General features: G+C 40.0%; 1 protein-coding gene across 1 annotated transcript in view; it reads right to left on the bottom strand.

Annotated features, from left to right (window-relative positions):
* The window catches only part of LOC149324009 (very long chain fatty acid elongase 7-like), a 75,731-nt gene that overhangs the window by 20,356 nt on the left and 31,561 nt on the right, over window positions 1-23,814 (bottom strand). The window contains exons 2-3 of the mRNA XM_089513157.1: window positions 8,974-9,070; window positions 472-662 (exon numbers count right to left, since the gene is read on the bottom strand). Of these exons, the coding sequence (XP_089369283.1) occupies window positions 472-662; window positions 8,974-9,037 (255 nt within the window). The 5' untranslated portion in view covers window positions 9,038-9,070. The remainder of the gene's footprint in view (window positions 1-471; window positions 663-8,973; window positions 9,071-23,814) is intronic.

Here is a 23,814-nt window from a genome sequence, read left to right as displayed (position 1 = left end):
ATACTGGAGGCAAGGAGGATTGTAAACCTGTACACCAAACTGGGGTCAGAGACCTAGAGAGGAGAGGATTCCTCATGGCAAATTTGGGAAGCATTTACTGCAGGCCTGGGCTTTGAAAGAAAGTCCCACAGCAAGGCAGTTCTGTAATGAGAATATGTAACTTTTGGCTTTTCAGATGTTTTGAACACCAGAAGCCCCAACTAGCATGGCAAATGATAAAGGATGTGGGAGCTGTAGTCCAAAACATCTGCACAGGCAAAGGTTCCCCACTCCTGCAGTCCAACAGGGAAAAGAGAATACCGTTATCTCTAGAAGGCTTTAAGAAACTGTTCACAAAGCCACTTAAACCCCAGATTTCAAGAAAATGTTTCTATACTCATGCACTGGGATGGTGATGGAGAAAAAGAGAAAGAAATGTATACACAGCTAAGCAGCTGAATGAGTTTCTAGTCTACTTCCAACAGTACTTACTTCATAAGTCATATAAATTGAAAGAGCCACTACACCAAAGTTGTAAAAAACCATTATTTGCCTCAAATCAAAAGGCTTTCTGTTCTCCATGAACTTTGGTCCAAGATTTGTGACAAAATAGATATATGCTCCGATAATAAGTGTCTGTGGCAAAGGTGAAGACATGAGCGGGTAGCCATCGACTCGTGGATCTGGAAAAGAAATTGAAAAGAAGTCTGTTAGGGCTTTCAAGTTCTGAACCACACATCAAAAAACATTTGTTTTGTTTTTAATAAAATGGGCTGCACATCACCTGCTGATTCTACAGATATATTAATTGCTTATCTCAGCTTCTTTTGCAGGTTGCAAAATCATCATGCATTGATAAAAACAGCAAAACCCATAATTTCACAATATTGAAATATCTTTCAGATGACATTCCCACTTTATGTCTTATTTTCATGAAGTCTATCAATAGAAGCTATGAAGTTTTGAAACATATTGTGGATTTACAATTATTATAATTCATTATATTGATTTAATAACTTTCTTCCAGGGAACTCCCCATTTTTATCCTCACAACAATCATGTGTGTCAGGCCAAGAAACAGAATAACTAACCCAAGATCACACAGTAAACTTCATGGCTAAGTGGGAGATTTGAATCCAGTCCATTTCCAATCTGAAATCTCCCCAAGTCCATTTACAATCTGAAATGGCAACACCATGCTTTTATGGAATTATTTTGCCAATAAAGCCATTTCTGCTAGCCTCAAAACTTTATATGGTCACTTACAGTTAAGAGGATTTATAACATCTGTCCCCAGCCTGGTGCCTTCCTGATATTTTGGGCTACAACCCCCTGCATTTCTTGTTCATTGGGTATGATGTCTGAGGTTGATGGGAACTGAAGGCCGAAAGCATGTAGAGGGCATTAGACAAGGGAAAAGCTGTTCAATGCCAACTATCTTACTAGGATCTGTTTCCAAAACTATATATGCACTGCAGTAATAATGCCATTTGACATTGCTTTAATTGCCATGGCTCAATATTATGGAATCCTGGGATTTGTAGTTTGTTGTGGCACCAGAGCTCTCTGACAGTGAAGACTAAATATCTCACAAAACTACAAATTCCAGAATTCCACTGCATTGAGCCATGGCAGTTAAAGTGGTGTCAAACTACATTATTTCTGCAGTGCAGATGCAGCCCAAAACTATTGTCAGCTTGCCTGTCCGTTCTTTTGCCATAAGGGAGATGGATCCTTATGTCTGGATCTAACTCTCTTTCTCATTTCTTGATAGGCCCAATTAATCTCAGAGCCTTCACCAAACCTCCAACAGATTCACACTTTCAGGAAAACCAGTGCAGACATCATTTAAGAATGCATGGAAAAAATGTTTTCTTTCTCCCTCTCTGCAACCCCACCAATATTTGAAAAGTTACTTTTTGGACTACAGTTCCTATAATGCCCAGCAACACACCCCTTCCATGCACAAAACAAATTAGTACACCAAACACAAGGTTAGACAAAATCCCCTTTCTCTGAAATGTTATGGTGCCCCCTCCCCTCCATGAAGAGAAAGGCTTTGTGAGCAGGAACATTCAGTCCTATATTGCAAAGCAGAACAGTTTCAAGAGGCCTCTGCTGTGTGCTCTCTCATTAGTAATTAGCCAGTAAGTCTCACACTCTAAGCTCTTTCAGGATCACAGCCGTACACACCCAGCACAGAGAGATGTTTTGACGCAGTGGCTGTGGGGTTAGCAGCTGCTCTAAACTCTTTTAAGAGCATTGCCATGTACATACCCAGCACATAGAGGTGTTTTGAGGCAATGGCTTTGTAGCAGCAAATAAAAACCTGCATCTTTTGCATTGGGTCCCATATTAGATAGCAGCTATTGCTGTGGGGAGGAAGAATCAATGCAATGCAATGCATCAGATGTGAAGATATCTATTTGTAAAAAAATGTATCTACAAAGGCAAATGTCAGTTGGAGCATTGTACAAAATCCACTGAGACCTAAATTGGGGCAGTTGTTGTGAGGACTGGGGGCAATATGCCTGAAAGGGGAAAGATTATCTTCTTTCCTTTCCAAAGATGCTTCCAGTTTCAGTCCAAAATTGGAGGGATGTAGGTGTGTATGCAGAAATATCATCCATAGCTCTCAGCTGCAGGCTTGCCAAGAAGACTCTTTTTTGAGCAGTAGTGGATTAAACACTGTGGTCTAAATTGGCAAAGCAATTGCAGTGGATCCAGGGACTACTGTTTTATCCAAGCAACCTCCCAGGGGCCACACAGAGGGGTCAAAAGGCCAAAATAATAATAACAATAATAAAATCATAGAGTTTTACAAGTTGGAAGGGGTCACAAGGGACATCTAGTCAAATCCTCTACTGTGCAGGAATACACAGCACAATGGAAGCACCTGAAAAATTCTCCTCCAACCTCTGTTTAAAGTCCCACAAAGAAGTTTGAGTCCACCACTCTATCAGGCAGTCTATTCCTCCGTCAAACATTACAATTCAGTACCCATAACCCAAGCTCCATGATTTGAATATATTATGCTGAATTGACATATGGACATAGAAACTGTGTTGAAACATATTTCATGACACGCATCTTCTTTGATACATCTCCTGAAAAATTGCAACATAAACAGGCTAGTTTGCTAGTTTTCAAACTTTGTTAGCAATGCAGTCTTATAGATGAATGTATCAAACATCTTACATTATACCCTTTGTTTATATACAGATGTACATGACAAGTTGTGCAAGACATAAACCAAAAAGACATGTTTTGCTACTCAGGATGTACTAGAAGGTATTCACACCAACTTATTTAGATGCAATTCATTACAACATAAAAGTTTAAGGCAGCCTACTATTCATCTTGTGTTTCACACTCCCCCCCCCCCCCAGCATCAACCCAATGGTTTCCACCCATGAAATGTTATCTTCTTCCCCTACAAGAGTCAGAACCAACTAGAGTGTCCTCAGCTCAGCCACAATGCAAAAATATACAGTTCAATTTTATGTAGGTATTTTAATGCACTTCTGGATTCAGGGAAAGAAAGGAACATTGGGTCTTACCTGTGAGATGTTCGTTTTCAGCGATGTAGGTGGAAATATCCTATAACGTGGGTTGATTCCATCTCTTGCTCCGAAATAGGCAGGAAAAACAGACTTGAAGGAGTCACCACCAGAGGGAGCAACCCCCTCCATCCCTCAGTCAATATTACAGCCGAGGATAGAAAACAAACTCAGAGAGCATTTAATGCAAATCTAAGTATTATCAATGGAAACTATCATAAAATCAAACTAAAAATAACTAACTAACAACCACCCTTGCAAAGTCAAGGGAAAACAGCCTCCTCAGTTCTGGGTGGGGAGGATATTTCCACCTACATCGCTGAAAACGAACATCTCACAGGTAAGACCCAATGTTCCTTTTTCCAGCGATGGAGGTGGAAACATCCTATAACGTGGGACTTACCAAAGCTCCCCAAACTAATGGGTGGGTGAACTGAAGCATATCACTTATGTGAGAACCACCAGATGTGTCTTCCAAAGGAAGCCTCTTCTTGATTCAAATCAACTCAACAGAGGTGGCATGTAAATGTGGAAGATGAAGGCCATGTCATGTCCTACATTTATCTTAGATGGATGTAATTGTTGGTAGTGCAGAGGAAGTAGATGCACTGTAAATGGAGTGATCAGCAACTGATCACAACAGAGATATCTCAATCTTCTTGTGGCATGTTAAAATGCATCCAAGACAAGCCACAATTTAATTGTGACAAAAAGATGTTGAAATCACTTTTTGATTCAAGTTATTAGAAATGTTGATTTTGTCATCAATGACCTGGATTGGGTCAGTCATTTGGTGTATATGAACCCTTAATATAAACTTGTCAATTTGAATCAGAATTGAGCTGTTAGTAGTTGTGGTTGAAAACAAACACTATTGGTTTTAATTGAAGCCAATTTATATTGTGGATTAGAGATTGTTGGTCGTATTCATTTTGCTTATTGGGAGTAACAAAATGATTTGTATTGCCCTAAGCTGGCATCTATCATTATTTGGAACTCCATCAGGGGCCAAATCAGACAATCCTTTTCGATTGGCAGCACAACCACCGTTCAAAGGGATTTGAACTTATTTGGTATATGTCAGAACAAGTGATTTATCTGTGCCATTTATTGTTGAAATAGCTAGAGGAACCACTCTAGGCTCCTCGTGTTTATGACAAACTATTAATTGAAGCAGATCAGGCACTGTAGGTGCGCCAGTAACACTAGGTCAGATAACTGAGAACAACCTACCTGCTTGAAGATGTTGTTCATGGATCTTACCCTTTGTTTGGTCAGGTAGACTCTGGTCAGCAATGCATCTACAACCACTCCAAAGTGTTGTAGCTTCTGAAATGGAACTAGGTTGTCCTTTTTATGAGTTAGCAGAAAACCTTTTCTGGATAGGAAGGAAAGCACAACTCGACATCTGTTACATCTTATGGGAGAGAAACAGATCTGATCAGGACATTGTGAAGTTATGGGTATATATGAAGATCTCACTGTTTTAATGTGTCCCTATCAGTGTAATGAGTGTCACTGAATAAAACAACAGACTGAATGGTAGAGCCTTGTATGGAAAAAGCTTTCCCTGGTAAGCAGTGTGTAGATAATTGTGATAAGGTAGGTGGATTGGGATACAGAAACAACTACAACTAAGAACAGGGACACACAAAATCATGGAGCTGAAGTGCCTCCAGGGTTTTCTGGAGAATCTCCAGTCTGACCCTGTTTTTTGTTGTTTGTTTGTTTTTAATAAACCAATTGACCCTTTTTAGGTCTAGCACCACACTCTAAATTTTGTTTTTGATTGTTTTAAATGTAGAATTAAAGAAGATTGGAACAAGCCTCTTTGTTTTTATAGTTCTTTAATTGTCCCAATATTGATCAGATGTCTTGTGGCTTTTGGTATCAGCCAATGACTCTTTGCTTTCCTGTATCTTGAGGAAGCAATGAAATAGTGATGAGAATGGTATATGTATATGTGAGCAAAATTTTTAGAGTTGGGAGGACCCATAGGTCTGGATGAATTTGTTATGAAAGATGAAAGAAAGACTGCAGTCTTCCTCTTATCTTTTAGCACCAGTCAGCCAGGACTGGGGCTATTTGTGTCATTGTTTGACAAGAATTGTCACTGAACATTGTTGTTGTAGGTTCAGGTGAAGCAGTTCCTGGGACAGATGGTAAGGTTGGTAACTAAGCTCAGACTACTGTCTGCCAAACCTATTGTCTCTTGTAAAATAAGTATCTATGGGGGGAAAAGGAGGATTGTCCCTGATGAAGGGACCTCATTTTTTATTATTATGTGAAAAAGCAAATGATTTTCCCTTTTCATTAATTTTTTTATCAATATTGAATCCAGTGATTGTTGAAAGAGTATATCACCAATCAATTATCAAATTTTGTTTAGGCATCCACATGACCGCGGTTTTGTTTATTTGTTTGATTTTATTTAAAATCTGCCTCTTGACCTATATAGAGGCTGCCTGTGGCCTTTTGTCAAATTGTATTACATCTGGCCTGGCATCAGCTGAGAAAGCAGCCATTCTGAGTATTTTGTAGATTGTCTTGATATAATTTTATGTTTATCTGATTATGAGGGATCTCATAAAATCTTTAGCCCACATAAGGTCAGCCCTTGAGAAAATGACATAGTTGAAGCAGCCCTAATTGCCAAGGAAGATGTTGTTTATGATCGTTTATCTGACATTTCATTAGTGTATGTATATATAAAGGTATATTGTATATGTATGTGTGTGAAAGAGAGAGGGAATGTGTGTCTCGTAAAGCTTGAGTATAAATGGGAGAAACCCAGGGCTTAAAATGAGTCATCTATTGGTTAGAATTGTAGTTTTGTCATTACCTGTCAAGGTAAATGAAAAGGCTTATTAACAGACACAGAATTTAGGTGTAATGTGGCAGGTTTATCCACTCTTAACTGATATGTTTGTGAAGACAGCTCTGAAGAGTGTCTCTAGGATTGAAGGCCCTGGTCTAAGAAAAGTCACCTTTGCCTATGGCAAATCAAGACCATTTCTTGTAGACTAATTGGAGTGGAGGGGCGGCCTCAAAAATGTTATTTAAAAATCTTAACCATTGTGTAGTAACACTGCAAAATGCTCAGTCAGAAGATGGAGTGATCTTGATCTCTAAAGGCTCTCTATTATCATATTTAGACAATATAGGAAAGTCAGGGCCTTGTTTTTATTATTTATTTGAGGAATGTATTATAGGAAAGAACCTTTTTTTTTTTTTTTTTAAATAAAAGATGGTACGGTCGTTTTGTTGTCTCTTGTTGCCAAGAGACTTTATTGTAAACAATTTGTCTCCAGTAAGAGGTGGAAATGTCAGATTTTGTTTGTAATGGACATCTATGTGTCAATTTATTTGATCAAATCTGTTGTTGTATTGGAACTAAACCAGTTGTGGTCTTGGATTATATCAAATCCCATTGAGGCTAGTGTCTCCTGAAATAGCCACTATCCTAAACCATTTTTTAATGTTCGGGTAGAACTTTATTTTGACCTCAAGTGTTTTTTGTTTGTTTGTTTTTAACAAGCGCTGTAGGCCACACATAGGTCTAGAAAAAATGAAAACAGGAGAAACAACTTTCATTGATCATAACTATGGCAATCACAAGTGGGATCTGTTGATTCCCATAACAAATTGAGGTGAGCTGTAACTATAGACAGACACACAGAGCTATTGGATTTGGTCTCACAATAACAATCTATGGAGGCCTTAGGACCTTCATAAAATCTGTATGAAAATGGAGTATCTGGTGTTGAAGGCCCAGGTTTGGAGGGGGAGGAGCATCCTTCCCTTGAGAAAGATCAGGATCTTCCAGCTTTAATTGCACCGAGGTGTCATTAAATTGTAATATATTGTCTTATACAATAATATCACAAAAACAAATATAGCAATAATAAAAGATCATCAGACCCCCAAAGCCTAAGAGATTTCAGGAGCTTTCAGGAGCCACTGAAAGGCCTTCAGTTTTATTTGAATTTTATAAATATATATATATATTTCAGATCAGATTCCTCTTCTGAGGAATGAACTCCAGTTAATATTTTGTTTTAAGAGAGGCAGACTGGAGCAGAAGCATCAGGCCTTTCTTCTTTTGACTTGACTTGGTGTCTTTAATCAAAATGGCTGCCACACCTTAAGTTGCAGCTTTGCCTCTTCTTTTAAAAAGGAGAGAACAATAAATAAATTGTTTAGGCAAATTTATCCAAAGGAGTGACTGAAAAATCCAACTAGGGGATGATGTAACTGGCAAATCCTTTTGTTAACCCTCTCTGATGACTTCAGTCCAAGTGGATCATGGAGGAAGGAGAGGAGGAGGAGGAGGAGGAGGCAGTTGGTTTTGGAGGGAAACTCTCCATTTGCACTTCTGTGCAACTGAGGTCTCTTTTAAACTGGCAATGCAAGCCAGAGACAAACTCTACAGCCATATTTCTGAGATAACTGAAATCTCTTTGAAAACTGGCAATGTAAGCCAGAGACAAACTCTCTAATCACACTATTGAGGTAAATGAAATCTCCTTGAAAACTGGCAATGGAAGGCAGTAACAAACTTCTGGGGCAACTCTTAACCCACAAACATAGGATTAGAAGTAGGATAATCACTCACCTCTTGAAGTCTGCTTCCACTCTCTCTCTCTCACTGCCCAAACCTCTTGCCAGGTTTGATGTCTGCAGTGGGCGCAATCTGGCCAAGGACAGGTGGTTCTCTCCTCTGGCCACACCAAGGCCTCTCTGGTTGTCCATCTCACCGCCCAAACCCCTTCTGGGGATGGTGATTGCGGTGTGGCGCCTTTTGGTTAAGGACAGGGAATATTCCCTCCTCCACCGCGCCAATTCCTTTTAGGATGTCTATCTCACTGCACAGACGCCTTCCCAGGGTTGGAGATTGAAGTGTAGCGCATCTGGTCCAGGACAGAGGGATCTCCCTCCTCCAGCCACACCTGGGCTCTCTGGCCCTTCAGCCCCTTTGGCCAGACATGGCTGGGCTGTCTTGTTCTTCTTTAATGCTGGAGTTGGGCCTTGTTGCCTCACAGCACAGCAGCTTCTGAACTGTCTCTCCCTGCCTGGCTTTGTTTCAGCCGTTAGAGAGGCAAGGGGATAGAGAAAGACTAAAGAAAAACATTGCTGTTTTTTGCAGGAGAGAACAGATCATGAATAGAAGAAGAATAGAAGAAATATTAGAAGAAATATTAAAGTCTTTAAGACAAAGAAGGAGGAGAAAAGGAAAAACACAGCCTACTCGGAGCGAGGCAGGAAAAAGACTGAGGGATGGAGGGGGTTGCTCCCTCTGGTGGTGACTCCTTCAAGTCTGTTTTTCCTGCCTATTTCGGAGCAAGAGATGGAATCAACCCACGTTATAGGATGTTTCCACCTCCATCGCTGGAAAATGTACCATTTACAGACATTACCAGGGATCAAGACTTACCAGCATTTTTAATCCATTCATCGTAAAGTGATGCAGCCTTCAGCGTCAGATTGTTAAGAGCCATTTTCACAGTGCTAAATAGGATTTAGGATTCCTCCTGAGGTAAAATAAATAGAATTCATCAGTAAAATGTACAAAGGATGGTATGATAATCTTTTCAAAATTACCACAGTAATCATTACGTGGAAGCAAGTCAGCTGTATGACCCATGATCATCACAGGCTACAAACATTTATTAATCGTATTTTCTGCATTATGCAATTCATCCTCAGGTTATGTACTGCTGCCACATTTATATTTTTATCTTTGTATACCTTGGAACGCAAATGCCAACCTTAGAACAGAATTGCCTCGAAGCAAGCCCTGCTGAATTTAGTAATGTAGAAGCAGCTTCATTCTCAACCAATGTGCTCAAGCTTCACAACTGAAGTCTGAAGGATCTTGTTCTTGCCTAACATCCCAAAAGAATAATACTATGGGCATGTGTGCAAGACAGCTTCCACACTGTTAAGCTCAGTTTTTATCTGCTGAATCTATAAAGGTGCAGGACAGTTTTAAGTGTTGTTAAATGTATAATGCATGGATTTATAATGTGAGAACCAGATAAAGGCATATAATGAATCCACTTCCTAGCAGGAAGCTATCTTGCAATACAAACAACAACGTTTCAAAACACACCTGATTACTTAATTAGTAAAATGTCTCCAATGGCTCATCCCTGCTGCCTCATTATCAACCTTTGTGGCAACAGGCCAGTTCATAAAACTAGATTAGCTCAGTTGCGCATTTGCCGCTGATCAATCAAATACCATGGGCACCACCCTCTAAAATAATCCCTCATAATTGTGAGGATTTGCTTGGCATGGTTACAAATCAACCCACGCCATGAATGCAAGAGTTAACCATTTCATCGATGGATTGGGATAGTTGGCTTCCTTGCAGTGAGCATACAATCTAGACAACGGTCAAATTAGCAGTGAAGTAGTTGGAGCTAACATGGGCTGAGTTGCTCTAATAATAAAAATCTCTCATGGAGCCTTGGAGGAAAATGAGCATGAAGCTTCCGCTTGCACTATTAATAGAAGCAGAACTCGCTGCATTAGTACTTGCCTCTTGTTTCCTCTAACCCAAAGTTTCTGAACCTTGGCCCCTCCAGATGTTTTGGACTTCAGCTCACAGGATGAGTGGCTATGGCATGAGTTGGATGAGAGCCTTGCAATCCTTTCCAACACTGAGATGCTATGATTTCAGGAGCCTCAACCAGCATTGCCAACAGTCAGGGATTCTGGGAGTTAAACTTCAAAGCATCTGGAGGGCCAAATTTTGAAAAACTGCTTTAAGGATCTATGCTATATGTATTTATGTCTAAACAAATTATTCAGGGGATGTATGGCCAGGGCTCTTCTCACTGCCATGTAGCAATGTCAGAAAAACAGTATTGCTTGTTTGAACACATCCCAGCAACAACCCCGCCTCCACAGATGGAAAGTTAAGGCCTCATGGAAAGAGATAGATGGGATGCTTTCACATGTTGGCTTCCCTGCAGGGAATCCCTAAATTTTTCTTCTAGTGACACCCTATTCTCCAGGCTTTTGCTAAAAAAATTTATTCAAGTGGTTCTGTGTTGCATAAAGATACCACTACCCCTTCTCAACCACCACCACCGTTCCTGCAACTTGGTATTTATACTGTAACTATACATAGCACTTTTGTATAAATGATGATGATAAAAAAAATATATCCCCTCACTTAAAAAAAATAACGAGTTAATGCCATATTTCCATTTTACCTTAAAATGTTTCCTTGAAAAAGAATCTTCCTAAACTCAGCGTTTTGCATGATTTTCAACAAATAATCCCTTTACAATGATAGCTCAATTAACAATGCTCCCTTTTACACCTGCCCAGCCTCCTTTTTTCCTTTTTGTCCTATCTAACTGGAAGCATTTTGGCAGCATTTCTTAAATACATGTTAAAATTTTAAAAACCATAGATCTATACATTTGGTCACCAAAATGGAAATCATAAAAAAGTGGAGGCTGATAAAAGAAATGCATTTTGAAAAAACCCTTCAAGTGGTCCCTAGGAAGTACCAATCTTTTTGTTTTCTTGTGCAATACTTCCCTGACTTTTTTGTTTTATATCACTTGCGCATAAAAGTGCTAAAAGATGTGCCATATTATTTCTGCCTCTCATGCCAACATTTTCTGTTAAAGTAGTAATGCCCAGGAACACATCTACTTAAATGGTGTATACCTGTACATCAATTCATCTAAGGCCCTTATCACACGTGAAAATTGGAACTCCAGTCCAAAGCCATTCCGAAGGGAAGGGGAAGTAGGTTCAATTCAAATCCAAGCCAATTCAAGTGATTAATTATCACATGTGAAGAGCGAAATTGTGGTCATTCCTGAGGCAAAGCGGAGCGAGTGCAAAATAAATTATCACACCAGTACATACCATGCAGATTCAACAATTCAAATTGGCACCCTTGCGCATGCTCAGTGGGATTCTGAACGCATCGAGAACTATTATGCTTCCAAGGTGAAGAAGGGGGCCACTTCCTGTTTCGTGTGAATGCTAGCCTCACATGAATGATTGCTTCACATTTCTTCTTTCCTTCTATTTTATTCTATTTTTTATTGTATTTCAACAATTTAGCAATGCCCACAACTCCCGCCATGTGTGGTCTCGAGTATACATACATATTTATACACACACACACAAACACGTATATATATAACTGCATGTTAGATGATGTTTTTATTGTTCTGAACTGTATTTTTAAGTGATGATGTTTTATTGTAATCGAGATGTTATTGTGGTTTTATGCTTGTAATCCTGCTTCGATCCATTGGGAGAGGCGGGAAATAGAAATAAAATTTATTATTATTATTATTACATATACATATATAAAACATACACACACACACACACCTGTTCTTCTGCTGCCTCCCAATTGCCCCCTCCGTTCTTGTCATCCCTCCCAGCCATCTCCGATTGCCGCCTCCATTCTTCTCCTGCTTCCCAGCCACCTCCAATTGCCCCCTCCGTTTTTGTCATCCCTCCCAGCCACCTCCTATTGCTGCCTCCGTTCTTCTCCTGCTTCCCAGCCACTTCCGATTGCCCCCTCCATTCTTGTCATCCCTCCCAGCCACCTCCGCTTGCCTCCTCCATTCTTGTCATCCCTCCTAGCCACTTCCGATTGCCGCCTCCATTTTTCTCCTGCTTCCCAGACACCTCCAATTGCCCCCTCCATTCTTGTCATCCCTCCCAGCCACCTCCAGTTGCCTCCTCTGTTCTTGTCATCCCTCCCAGCCACCTCTGATTGCCCCCTTCATTCTTCTCCTGCTTCCCAGACACCTCCGATTGCCCCCTCCATTCTTGTCATCCCTCCCAGCAACCTCCGATTGCCCCCTCTGTTCTTGTCATCCCTCCCAGCCACCTCCGATTGCCTCCTCCATTCTTCTCCTGCTTCCCAGCCACCTCCAACTGCCCCCTCCGTTCTTGTCATCCCTCCCAGCCACCTCAGTGTGAATGGGCCCAATGTTAAAACGTTATATATGAATATAAGGTTATATTAATCCCCCCCCCCGAAGTGCTCCACCTTAGCCCAGCTTTTACGAAATCTTGATTTCTTCATCCAAATTTCTGCATTTTCTTTGTATTCTGTCATTTCCCCTCTTCGCTCTCCAATCACGTATTTGGGATTGCGCTCGGCTGGCAGCAAACAGACCATGGCGCAACACTATCATCGTTTAATTCACTAATTCCCTTTTTTACCATTTTTTTCACCATTTGTGAAAATGTAATTTAGAATAAACAACTTTTTTTCATTAAAAAGAAAAGGAAACAACCGCATTTCCCTCTCGGCAGCACTGGAAGCGGAAGGAGTACCACAAGCAAATGGAGCAAAATTGCAGTGCTGCCTCATGGGAAATGTGGCACCTTGGAGGTTGGGGGGCGTGTACCAGGACCGAAGCAAAGTTGATTTCCACACCAAGACCAATTTGAATTGGATTCAAATTGACCTTGGAAAAAGATTTATGAATTTGCTAGTTCACCAAATTCACCTACCACAGGAGTGACTTTGGATTGACTTAGGATCGGGCTCGGAATGACTCCCCATAGAAAGCAATCACATGTGATAATCTATCATGTAATAATGTGAATTCACATGGTTGGGTCTGGAATGGCTTCAGGTTGGAGTTGCAAAAATTGTCGTGTGACAAGGTCCAAAGCTGTTTGTTTGCTGCAGCTGTTGAAGTAATGAGCTCTAGTTACCCTTGTAAGACTTGCAACTAGGAAATTCTGTGAATTTACAAATACACATATAATGTTCCCTTATTTATTATTCGTCACCATACAAAGACATAGACATGTTAGTCTGGAAAATCAGTATGCAAATGGATCTTGCTTCACCTTTGAAATTGACTGAAAGAAAGAAGCTGGCAGCATGAGCTTTCATAGACATGAGTCTACATTCTCTGATGCATGGGAAAGCTTCTTTCTTTTAGTCTCAAAGATGTGACAAAATCCCTTTGCATACCTATTATTCTTTAATTACTTGTATATCTCATTTTTCAGCCAAAGAACTGGAGACAGTGTACATGTCTCTCTTCTCCCCACTTTACCCTAACAAAAGCCCTGTGGGGCAGGCTAAGAGAGAGTACTTGACACACAGCCACGCATGAAGTTTTGTGAAGTAGACCCTGGATATCCTACCTCCCACTACTCAGTAGTGCTTCTGCTCCAGGCTGCCACAAGAGCTAGTGGGCTTCACCCCAGGCATGAACAACTCTCTTGGTAAGAGCAAGCAGAGATGGATAAAACCATGGAAAGGCATTAATCTGAGATCATCAGAACCAGAGATTATTCTTTCACCCTGAAGTTTAGCTACAGATCCAGCTGCAAGAATACCTGGCCTGGTTTTTCGACTGTACCCATCCCAGGTTTCGTAATATCCAGTCTCATGAAGATAAGATCTAAAGAACTCCAACGCTTACCACTTGTGTAGCGACAGACAAGTCCAAATAAAGCAGAAGTGTGGATCATGCAGGCTTCCATGTATTGCTGGACTGCAACTCCCAGCATTAACACTGGCTATGCTGGGTAGTTGCTGAGGACTGCAATCTTGCATCATCAGGACTGTATTTTTCCCATCCCCATAATCAAGGTATTACAACATTGCCAGTCAGAAACTAAAGTACAAAGTCTTCCATCAGTTCTCTTGTCCTGTCAATCTTGCTTTCAGTTCAATATAAGCAGCTTCCCAAAAGACAGAATTCACAGTAAAATCCTTCAGCTGCCAAGCCAGCATCCTTACACTTCAAATGGCTTTCTTCAAATGAATTCAGAGGGATCAAATTATTAAATTGCAAGGGCAAATCTTAACTGTGAGCTTTTAAACAAATCTGTGATGCAGCAAGAACTGGTCAAGCCATTCAAAATGAGGAAAATGTGCCCTTTACATTGAATCATGGCTCATCTATCTGTAATTATTGAACATCAAGACATCACAGCTCATTTTTGTGTAATCATTTGCTATTATTATTATTATTATTATTATTATTTTATACCCTGCTCTTCAGCCAAGGCTATCAGAGCAGCTTTAGCAGCTTTTATATAGCAATTTAGAGTGTTCAAACTGGATTATTTCTGCAGTGTGTTTTGGACCATAATTGTGTTATAAAATTATATACAGTGGCCCTTGGTATCTGCTGGGGTTTGCTTCGAGGACTCCCCATGGATACCAAAATCCATGAATGCTCAGGTCCTGTTAAAATACAATGGCATAGTGAAATGGTGTCCTTTATATAAAATAGCAAAATCAAGATTTGCTTTCTGGAATTTATATCTTTTTTAAAAAAACATTTTCAAGCCATGGATGATTAAATGCATGGATATGAAAGGCTGACTGTACACCTCAATTTGGATGGAGACAACATGTAATCATTTAAGACCACCATATATATATGTATATCCTTATTTATCATAAAATTTACAAAATATCTATATTATGTACACTGAAAAATGTATGTATACAGTGGGCCCTCATTTTCTGTGGTTAGCGGTGCAGGACCTGTGTGGAAGTGGGAAAACTGCAAAGAAAAGCCCTTTTTTACATTTAATGAACACATTTCTAGGAAACTCTAGGTCCTCTGGTGCTACTCCAAAGTCAACTTCCACCAGAGGTTGACCATAAAATTGAACAGTCATGTTAAAATCCATACATTTGGCCCCCAAACCTGCTCTCAACTTATACCTGAGATCAACATACGCAAAACTATATATGGTATTTTTCCACTTCCCTCTATATCCCTATTGTATTATGACTATTTTACTGTACATCGTTATTTTAAGTTAAGTGACTTGGATAGATCAGTAGTAAAGCAGTATTAATGTGGCAAGTAATACCAACAGCTACATTTTTCCTGTCTAATCAAGTTAACTAATGTCAGAAATGTACAAGGTTTTTTTGTTTTGTTTTTTTAAATTGTTCTTGTGTTAATAAAGTTACCAGTAACTCTTCTGCCAAAATAACAATTGTGGAAGTGACATAATATATTTTGCCAATCTGCTATTCTCAAAAGCAGGGGTAGGCAACATTTTTGACTCGGGGGCCGGGTTGCTGTCCCTCAGACAACTGGGGGGGCCGAAGCCAAAAAATAAATAATTTTAAAAATTATATAAATAAATAAACCAGGACAAATGTAGGGCAAAATTTTCAAATGGAGGACACTTTTTTTAAAAAATGGAAGACACGCAAAAAAATTTGCTAATTTTTACAAAAAAAGTTAATATAAATGCATGTTTCTGAGGCTTCTATAGACAATTGCCCCCCTTGCCCTCGCGTGGGGGCAATCGGCGGCAGGACTGGGCTGGGGCTGGTCCCAAGGCCTCGCCGGGCCGCATCCGGCCCGCGGGCCGCAGGTTGCCTACCCCTGCTCAAAAGGATGATCCAAGAAATGATCCAGGAGACTGAGGCCTGATACACACCACCAGGAAGCAACGTCCTGGCGGCGATAGTAGGGCTCGGGAGCGCACACCAACCACACGCTCCCAAGCCCTACTACGTGTGGGCGGCACCATTTTTGAGCAGCACCATCTACACGTCTATTGCAGGGAGTGGCATCATAAGGGCTGCAACGCAGTTCTTACAACATCGCAAAAAAGGAGCCACTCCAGGCTGTGCCTGTCTAGTTGTGGTGGCAATGCTGCACAGTACAAAAAGTCAGTGTTTCCCTGCTGGTCTGTACTGTGCCTTAGACTGGGATTGCTGTAATTTCTTTTGAAAGAAAGAGAACTACTCCATGTCTAAAACAAAATGTCCTTATTTGAGGAGTAGAATTATGCTGCTCTTTTATCTTTGCTATACGTGTTAACAAATTTTTCAATGAGCTGTTGCACACCACCCAAGTTCTGCATATGTTGCTATTTCATTCACCCCACTATCAAACAGTGAAACACATACATTGTTTAGATGCAAGAGTTCAGTGAAGAGTACTAGATTAATTCATATATCTACATGATGGAAGCTTGTAGTCTCTGCATAGCCTCTTTTTTATTTTAGAAGGTGGTCTTCACAGAAGAGAGTTTTAACTTGATCCCACTTTCCTTGCAAGAAGCTAAAGCAAAAATACCTGGTTCTCTTTGCTCCTTCTTCCCCACTTGTTTTACCCTTAAAACAAGTTTTTGTTTTAACAAAATAACATTGCTATATACTTGTTTAAATAAGGATGTTTATAAAACAAGTTTTTAAGAGGTTATGATATAAAGCAATGAGTAGACTTCAACAGCTTCTAGAAACTGTTAATTATGAAGAAAAACAAAACAGTTTTCCAGTTAAGTCTTTCTCGGTAATACTCTGTATCTTCTACTGTTAAAAGATTACTATTGTCTACTGTCTTCCAGACATAAGGATACTTCATAGGTTCTACAGAATTCTTGGGGGAAATGTTATTTACTGGGGCTTTGCCAGCTCCATAACCTCAAAGGCCCTAAGGAATAAGAAGTACACATTCCAAGAACTGCTGTCTCCTGATGGAAAGACACAGTGTGCACTCTTTGTGGAAGGGCATGTGTATCCCCAGACATATACAGTACTTCACATGGCATTTGGGTAGGGACACACAAAGCTATTCATGCTAACTCATGCTAGAGGCAAAATGCAGCAGCCACATTGATCACTGGAACTTCCAGGTCAGATCATATAACACCTGTCCTAAAATCTTTACACTGGCTGCCAATTAGCTTCTGGGCGCAATACAAAGTGTTGGTTGTTACCTTTAAAGCCCTACATGGCTTGGGCCCGAGTTACTTGAGGGAACACCTCTCACTACACAATCTGCCCTGCACCCTCAGGACAAAAGGGAAGAATCTGTTAGACTACCCAAAGGTCAGACTAACAGTTTCTTCCAAAAGAGCATATACAGCTATGGCCCCCAGGTTATGGAACAATCTGCTGGAGGAGATCCGTCTCATCACGACCCTAGATGCCTTTAAGAAGGCACTAAAGATGCATCTGTTCCGGTGGACATACCCACCTGACCTTCTATAAAGAACTTTAGGAAACCCCGCTTCCAGTCATAACAGCATAACTGCCCGCTGCCCTGCGATTATTGTAATTGAAATTTTTATACTTGTGATGTTTTTATGATATGTATTTTACACATGATTGCCTGTATGGAGATTTTTGGTTGTAATCCCATTTCGATCTGTTGGGAGAAGCGGGAAAATACAAATAAACTTATTATTATTATTATTATTATTATTATTATTATTATTATGTGTCCATGCATGGCTGTGCATAGACCTCACCACAGTAGATCAATGACTTTTAACATGTACAGCAGTAGTGGAGGCCAAAGTTTCCCCACTCTTATTCTGTTCTAACAATCAAAACAGATATGACACAGAGTTCCTGATCACAGTTCTCCTGCAGTCATGTGCTGCTAAGCTCACTGGGTAATCTTGGGTCTGTCTCTCAGTCTGACCTACCTCAAAGGATTTGTCTAAGGATAAACCTGGGAGTAGAATTTTCATATACAGTGCCTTAGGTCACTAGTGGAACACTGTTTAACAAATAAATTAGGGGAGATCAATCTAACTACTCAAGAGTCTATTGAGTGCCTTCTGAATAGGCATCCATATGACTGTATAGGATTACAGCCTGACAGTACAGAATAGTCTGGGAACAACTCCCACTGAGTTCAATGAGACTTATTCTTAGGCAAGCTGATATAAGATTGCAGCCTAAATATAGACTCCTTTAAATTTTAGCTAAGTTTTACAACATTGGTCTTGAAGTTTAGCCTCAGTGCAGTTTTGAAAGGAACTTGCCTTTCCTTGGCAGCTCAGCAGCAATAAATTGGCTGTACAATTAAGCTGGGAACAAACTTCACTAAGGTGACTGGTGAGGAATAAGAATATCAGCTCTGTAAACAAGACAGGGACCTCTTACCATCTGGAGCATTTGTAAAATCATTAGGCTTTGAAGTTTTCTTTTTATTATATTTTAAATGGTTTTGGGTTTTTTTAAAAGCAGGCTCAGCTACTTTATCCAGGGCAGGGAGAAACACAAACACAGATGTACTGTAGTCAGTTCTGGAAAACAAAATCTACTTTTCCTGCTCCCCATTAAATGCCAAAGGAATAAGGCAGTTTCTTCACTTGTGTCCACCACCCCCAACGCCCAGCTAACAAAAATGACCAATGCCAATTTTTGTAAAGCAATTGGTAACCAAACTAAAATGAAAAGAGGCAATTGCCTAGCAACACTCAAGCATGTAAGAAATTGAAAACCTTCCCAGGAGAAGAGCAAGCAAACTTTGAAACTGTGTCAGCAGAAGAAAGAAAATCAGCCAAGAGTTTAACAGGCCCTTTAAAAATTACAGATTTTAAAAATCCAAATCTAGAATCTAGAAATATGTACTGCAAACCAGATAATACCCCAAGATGTCCAAAAATACACACACACACAGGCAGTCAGGTCTAACCATGAGGAAAAAAGAGGAGGGTAATATGTTTAAAGTCCTAGGTACATAACTAGCTCCTATTTTGTATTGCACTATATGTGCACAGGACTTAAATACTAAAGCATCCATCCTTGCTAGGATGCCATCCAGATGTATTAGACTATAGTTTTTATAATTCTGAATCCACACAGGCAGCTGAGTCTTATGGGAGCAATTTTTCTGCATATCTAGAGTGTACAAATTCACACCAGCCACATTCTAGCCTCTCATCCTGTAACAGAAATTTTGGAAGGAACTGGTTACATAGTTTTTACATGCTTTTTGCACAATGTTGCTGCTGTCCCATTTCCCACCTTCTGTAATTCAAGGGCTTTTGCCGAAAAATGAATCAATTTGTCAGTATTATTATATTTTTTCCTTCAGACGCAAAAGTCCCTTTTTGCATATATCCTGATTTAGGTGTCAGATGGGTACAGTTAGCATGTTCTGGTCATGCTGTGGGTGTTGTTCTCAAGGGAGTGATGACAACCTCCAGGGCTATAGCAAAATATGGATTGGGATTAGGGAAGTGCACAGGAGAGATACTATAGGAAGGACTGGATGGGCACCTCAGTTGGCTCCCATTGTGGAAAAACTAAACTGTGAATGATCTCTATAACCAAGGGATTAAAAGTGAAGTGTGCAAGATGACATTAGAATCCTGGTAGCAGATTATGACTGTATGACTATTTGATGACTGGACATTTTAAGGAACTAATAGAAATGTGTAATTCAGTATTAGTATTTTATAGATTGTTTCTCTGGACTGTATTGTATTATTTTAATGATATAATCCCGCTTCGACTGTTGGGAGAGGGGGGAAATATAACTATATTATTATTATTATTATTATTATTATTATTATTATTATTATTATTATCATATTAGAGTCAGTGTGGTGAAGTGGTTTGAATGCTGGACTACAACTCTGGCTACCAGGATTCAAATGCCTGCTTGGCCATTGAAACTCACTAGGTGACCTTGGGCAAATCACATTCTCTCAGCCTCATTGGAAGGCAAAGACAAACCTTATCTGAACAACTCTTGCCAAGAAAACCCTGGGATAGGTTCATCTTAGGGTCACCATAAGTCAAAAACAACTTGAAAGCACACACATACAACATACTATAAATCCTGCTTCTGTAACAGAACCTATGTCTCTTCCAGCTGAAGATAGATTTCTACTCACTCCTCAGAACCAAACTTTTCTCCATGGAGTCGAAGGTTTTCCTTTAATCAAAACAAATCATACACAAGTCACACAGAATCTCTGGGGAGCTAATAACATTCCAGGAAGAATTTCTGGAAGGAACACTGGGCTTGTCTGAACAAATCTTGTCAAGAAAATTCTGTGATAGGCTCACCTTAGGCTCTCCATAAGTTGGAAACAATGTGAAGGCACAGAACAACTACAAAGTAGGTGGAAGAATGATAGCTGTACTACAGCTCTTTACTTCAGCTCTTTAGCACTCCAGTGGTCTAACTCTACAGCACTCTTGGAAATTGCTATGAAAAAGTGTCAGTGCTTTCTTTGAGTGCTACTGCAAGGAGGTGATCCAGGAGCAAAAAATATATGCTGGGGGAGCTGGAGATAACTGGATAATGGAATGTTCCCAGATCATCCAATTACTTATGGAAATGAATGAGGTTTTGGATATCTCTGTGAGGTGAGGGATCAAGAACAGAAAAACTTCATTTGCCAACAGAATTGTTGAAAAAGTACAGTACTCGCTTGTAGTCGCTGTAAAAACAGTTAAGACTGAGCATATGCTGCAGGTACAGAACATTTCTCACACCAGCTATTATGACCTCTGGAGAGGGTTATAATGTAAAAGTTCATGATGATTCAGAGAGGGAAGATACGTATGAAGCATTTCACTGAAGGGAAAGGACAGCGATTGTTCAGGAGGAGTGGAAAAAACATTAGCATTCTTTAATGGCTCATATGAAAGGTACGTGCTGTAATCATCCATATACTTACATAGTCTCCACCTTATAGTCACACAAGAAATAATTTATTAAAACTGTCACTTCTAGGGAAAAGTTGCCATTTTAGCCTTTTTCTTTTTTCTAAAATAAATCTTTAGATTTGTCTAAAAGTTCTTGAGAGCCTGACTCTCAAATCCAAGGCCCTCTCTGCCCATAGTACCCCAGTCTCTCTGTATGGGTTACAGTGCAGGGCTTCCGCTGTAAAATAAACTGGTCTATCAGCCCAAAAGTAGGCTTGCCAAATTGGATCCTGTAAATTTAATCTTAACAGACCTTGAGAGCAGCACAAGGTACTATAAAGCTTTATCAGGTGCGGTGAAGGTACCTTTCATGGCTGAGCAGGTCTCCAGTCATAGTCCAACACTCAAACCACTACGCCACACTGGTTCTCTAGTCTAGACTAGACTACATGTACCTTTTGCTGGACATTAGGCAGGGTGAGGCAGTCATATGGTATGCCATGGACTCCCGCCTAAGGTGTTATTCCTCTTGCCAGTGTGAATGGAAAACTCAGCTGTTGCTGTTGTTATTTATATCCTGTCCGTTTCCCAGTTTAGGACTCAAGATGGCTTACAAATTGAAACATAGTTAAAAATTAACAGCATGAAAAGTTTGAAAGCAACTGAGCCATCATAAAATTAAAAACAGCTAAAACAAATTAAAGACAAAAACAACTGAATGTTCAACATATTATAAGGTCTGCTTTCCCTGAGAAAACAGGTTAGCATGTTCAACTTTTATACATGGAATAGGAAGGTGGGTGCCACCATGCCTACTGCCTCAGGTACCAAAATGTCTTGGGCTTGTTCTGAATCTGACAGCCATCAAACATAGAAGTAAATCTGTACAGACCCCATTTGGTGACCTTGGGCAAGTCACACACTCTCAGAGTCAGTCTAAGGCAATGGCAAACTCCCTCTGAATACATGTTGCCAAGAAAACCCCATGACAGGATTGCCTTAGGGTCATAGTAAATTGGAAACTATTAGGAAGCAAATAGCAAGACTGAGCTCTGGCTTATTTGGCTTATTAAGAATTCTTAATGCCCCTCTCTAAACTACCAATCCCAGGATTCCACAAGATGCTGTCATGGCAGTTTTAGTGAATTCACAGATCATTATGTAATGTTTAAGGACTCCAGGTCAGGAAAGATGCAACCAAGTTGTATCTGAAAGGGAAACTTGCCTTTGTGGGTGGGGGGGGGGGGGGACTCACAATTAAAATAAACTTCACAATCCAATAATAAATTTATCAAGCCAAGAAAATGGCACAAAATCTGCTCCTCAGAAGTTAAAGTTAATACCTGAAGTGTAACGACTGGGGTCACAACACATGTGTCTTCAGAATCAGGGGGAAGAAGGGATTTCTTCTCTTTTCATAAGCAAAAAGACTTTAAAGTTACTTACTTTGCACAGGAGAACACCAAAACTTCCTTCAAGTTTTCAGGAGAAAACTGCACAGAAAGTTTGGTTGAGGGAAGGAAGGGGACAACTGTTATAAAGTTGCTCAACATTTTGCAAACAAGCGTTTTAAAGTCAATCCCATCACCTAGCAACAAATGTACCAAGTATAAAAGATCATGAACAAGACAATTATTTGCTTTTATCTTAACTGTAAAAAGCCAGCTCATACTTCAACTTGTTGTTGACATTTATGTGTATGGTTTTTATGACAGGGAAACCTACGCACTCAGACACATTCAATAAACTATGATGCATTTGAGTCTTTTCATTCTTTAGTAAGTTTTTTTTTTTGGAGAGGGGGGTAAATTTGTAGGAACCATTTTCACCTTTTTTTATATGCATGCTAGAGACATCATACAATCAACCTACAGCTGCAATACCAAAATGAAAAGTTTAAAAAAAAAAAAGCTTTCATAATTGTTGTTGTTGTTGTTGTGTGCTTTCGAGACATTTCTGGCTTATGGTGACCCTAAGATACCTTGATTTGGTTTGGTTTGGTTTTTTGGAAAGATGTGTTCAGAGGAGGTTTGTCACTGCCTTTCTGAGGCTGAGAGCATATGACTTGCCCAAGGTCATCCAGTGAGTCTCATGGCTGAATGGGGAATTGAACCCTAGTCTCCAGAATTGTAATCCAATCTCATATCACTACACCATGTTGGTAAAGTAAAGGTAAAGGTATTCCCCATTGACAAGGTTGTCAAGTTGTGTCCGACCACAGGAGGCAGTGCTCATCTCCATTTCTAAGCTGAAGAGCCAGCATTGAGGTTGACTTATATATGAGGTCGACTTATTGTCAAGTATATATAGTATATTCTAGCTATGACACCCAGCAATCATTTCTAAAACTGCCTGCTCCAGATTCCCAGATCTTTGTTTTGAAGCATGTGTTTGTAGAACCAGAAATATGAAAAAAAAAAAAAATACACCCAGCTGTTTCTTTTTCCAACCATTTTGGGAGAACTCTTGCCTTTCAGTGGATTTAGCCAATGACTGACATTGCCACAGTACAGAAGTGGGAGTCATGTGGTTCTCCAGGTGTCAGGCTCAGCAACTCTGGCCAGAATAATGAATGGCGTGGAATTGTACAAGTCACAACTACACAATATTTCAAGGGCTACATGATTCCCACATCTGCCATATGGGCTGAGATCTAGACACAGAGACATGTAAAGTAAAAACAGACTATCTAGTTCATTTTGAAAATTTGTTTGTTGGGTAACCCCTGGCGGTGATTTGATTTCTACCCACAGAAAACAACTGTGAAATTTAGCAATGTAACAGTGACTGGGTGATGATAAACAGGTGGGTCTCTAGTTACAATGTGGTTATATTCCTGGACTGATGTAAATGGAGGGAGCCAATTCCATAGGGAAC

The sequence above is a fragment of the Sceloporus occidentalis genome, unplaced genomic scaffold (genome assembly GCF_023333645.1).
Source record: "Sceloporus occidentalis isolate IW3139 unplaced genomic scaffold, rSceOcc1.0.p SCAF_1, whole genome shotgun sequence".
Classification (NCBI taxonomy): Eukaryota; Metazoa; Chordata; class Lepidosauria; order Squamata; family Phrynosomatidae; genus Sceloporus; species Sceloporus occidentalis.
This window is presented reverse-complemented; position numbering and strand designations above follow the sequence as displayed.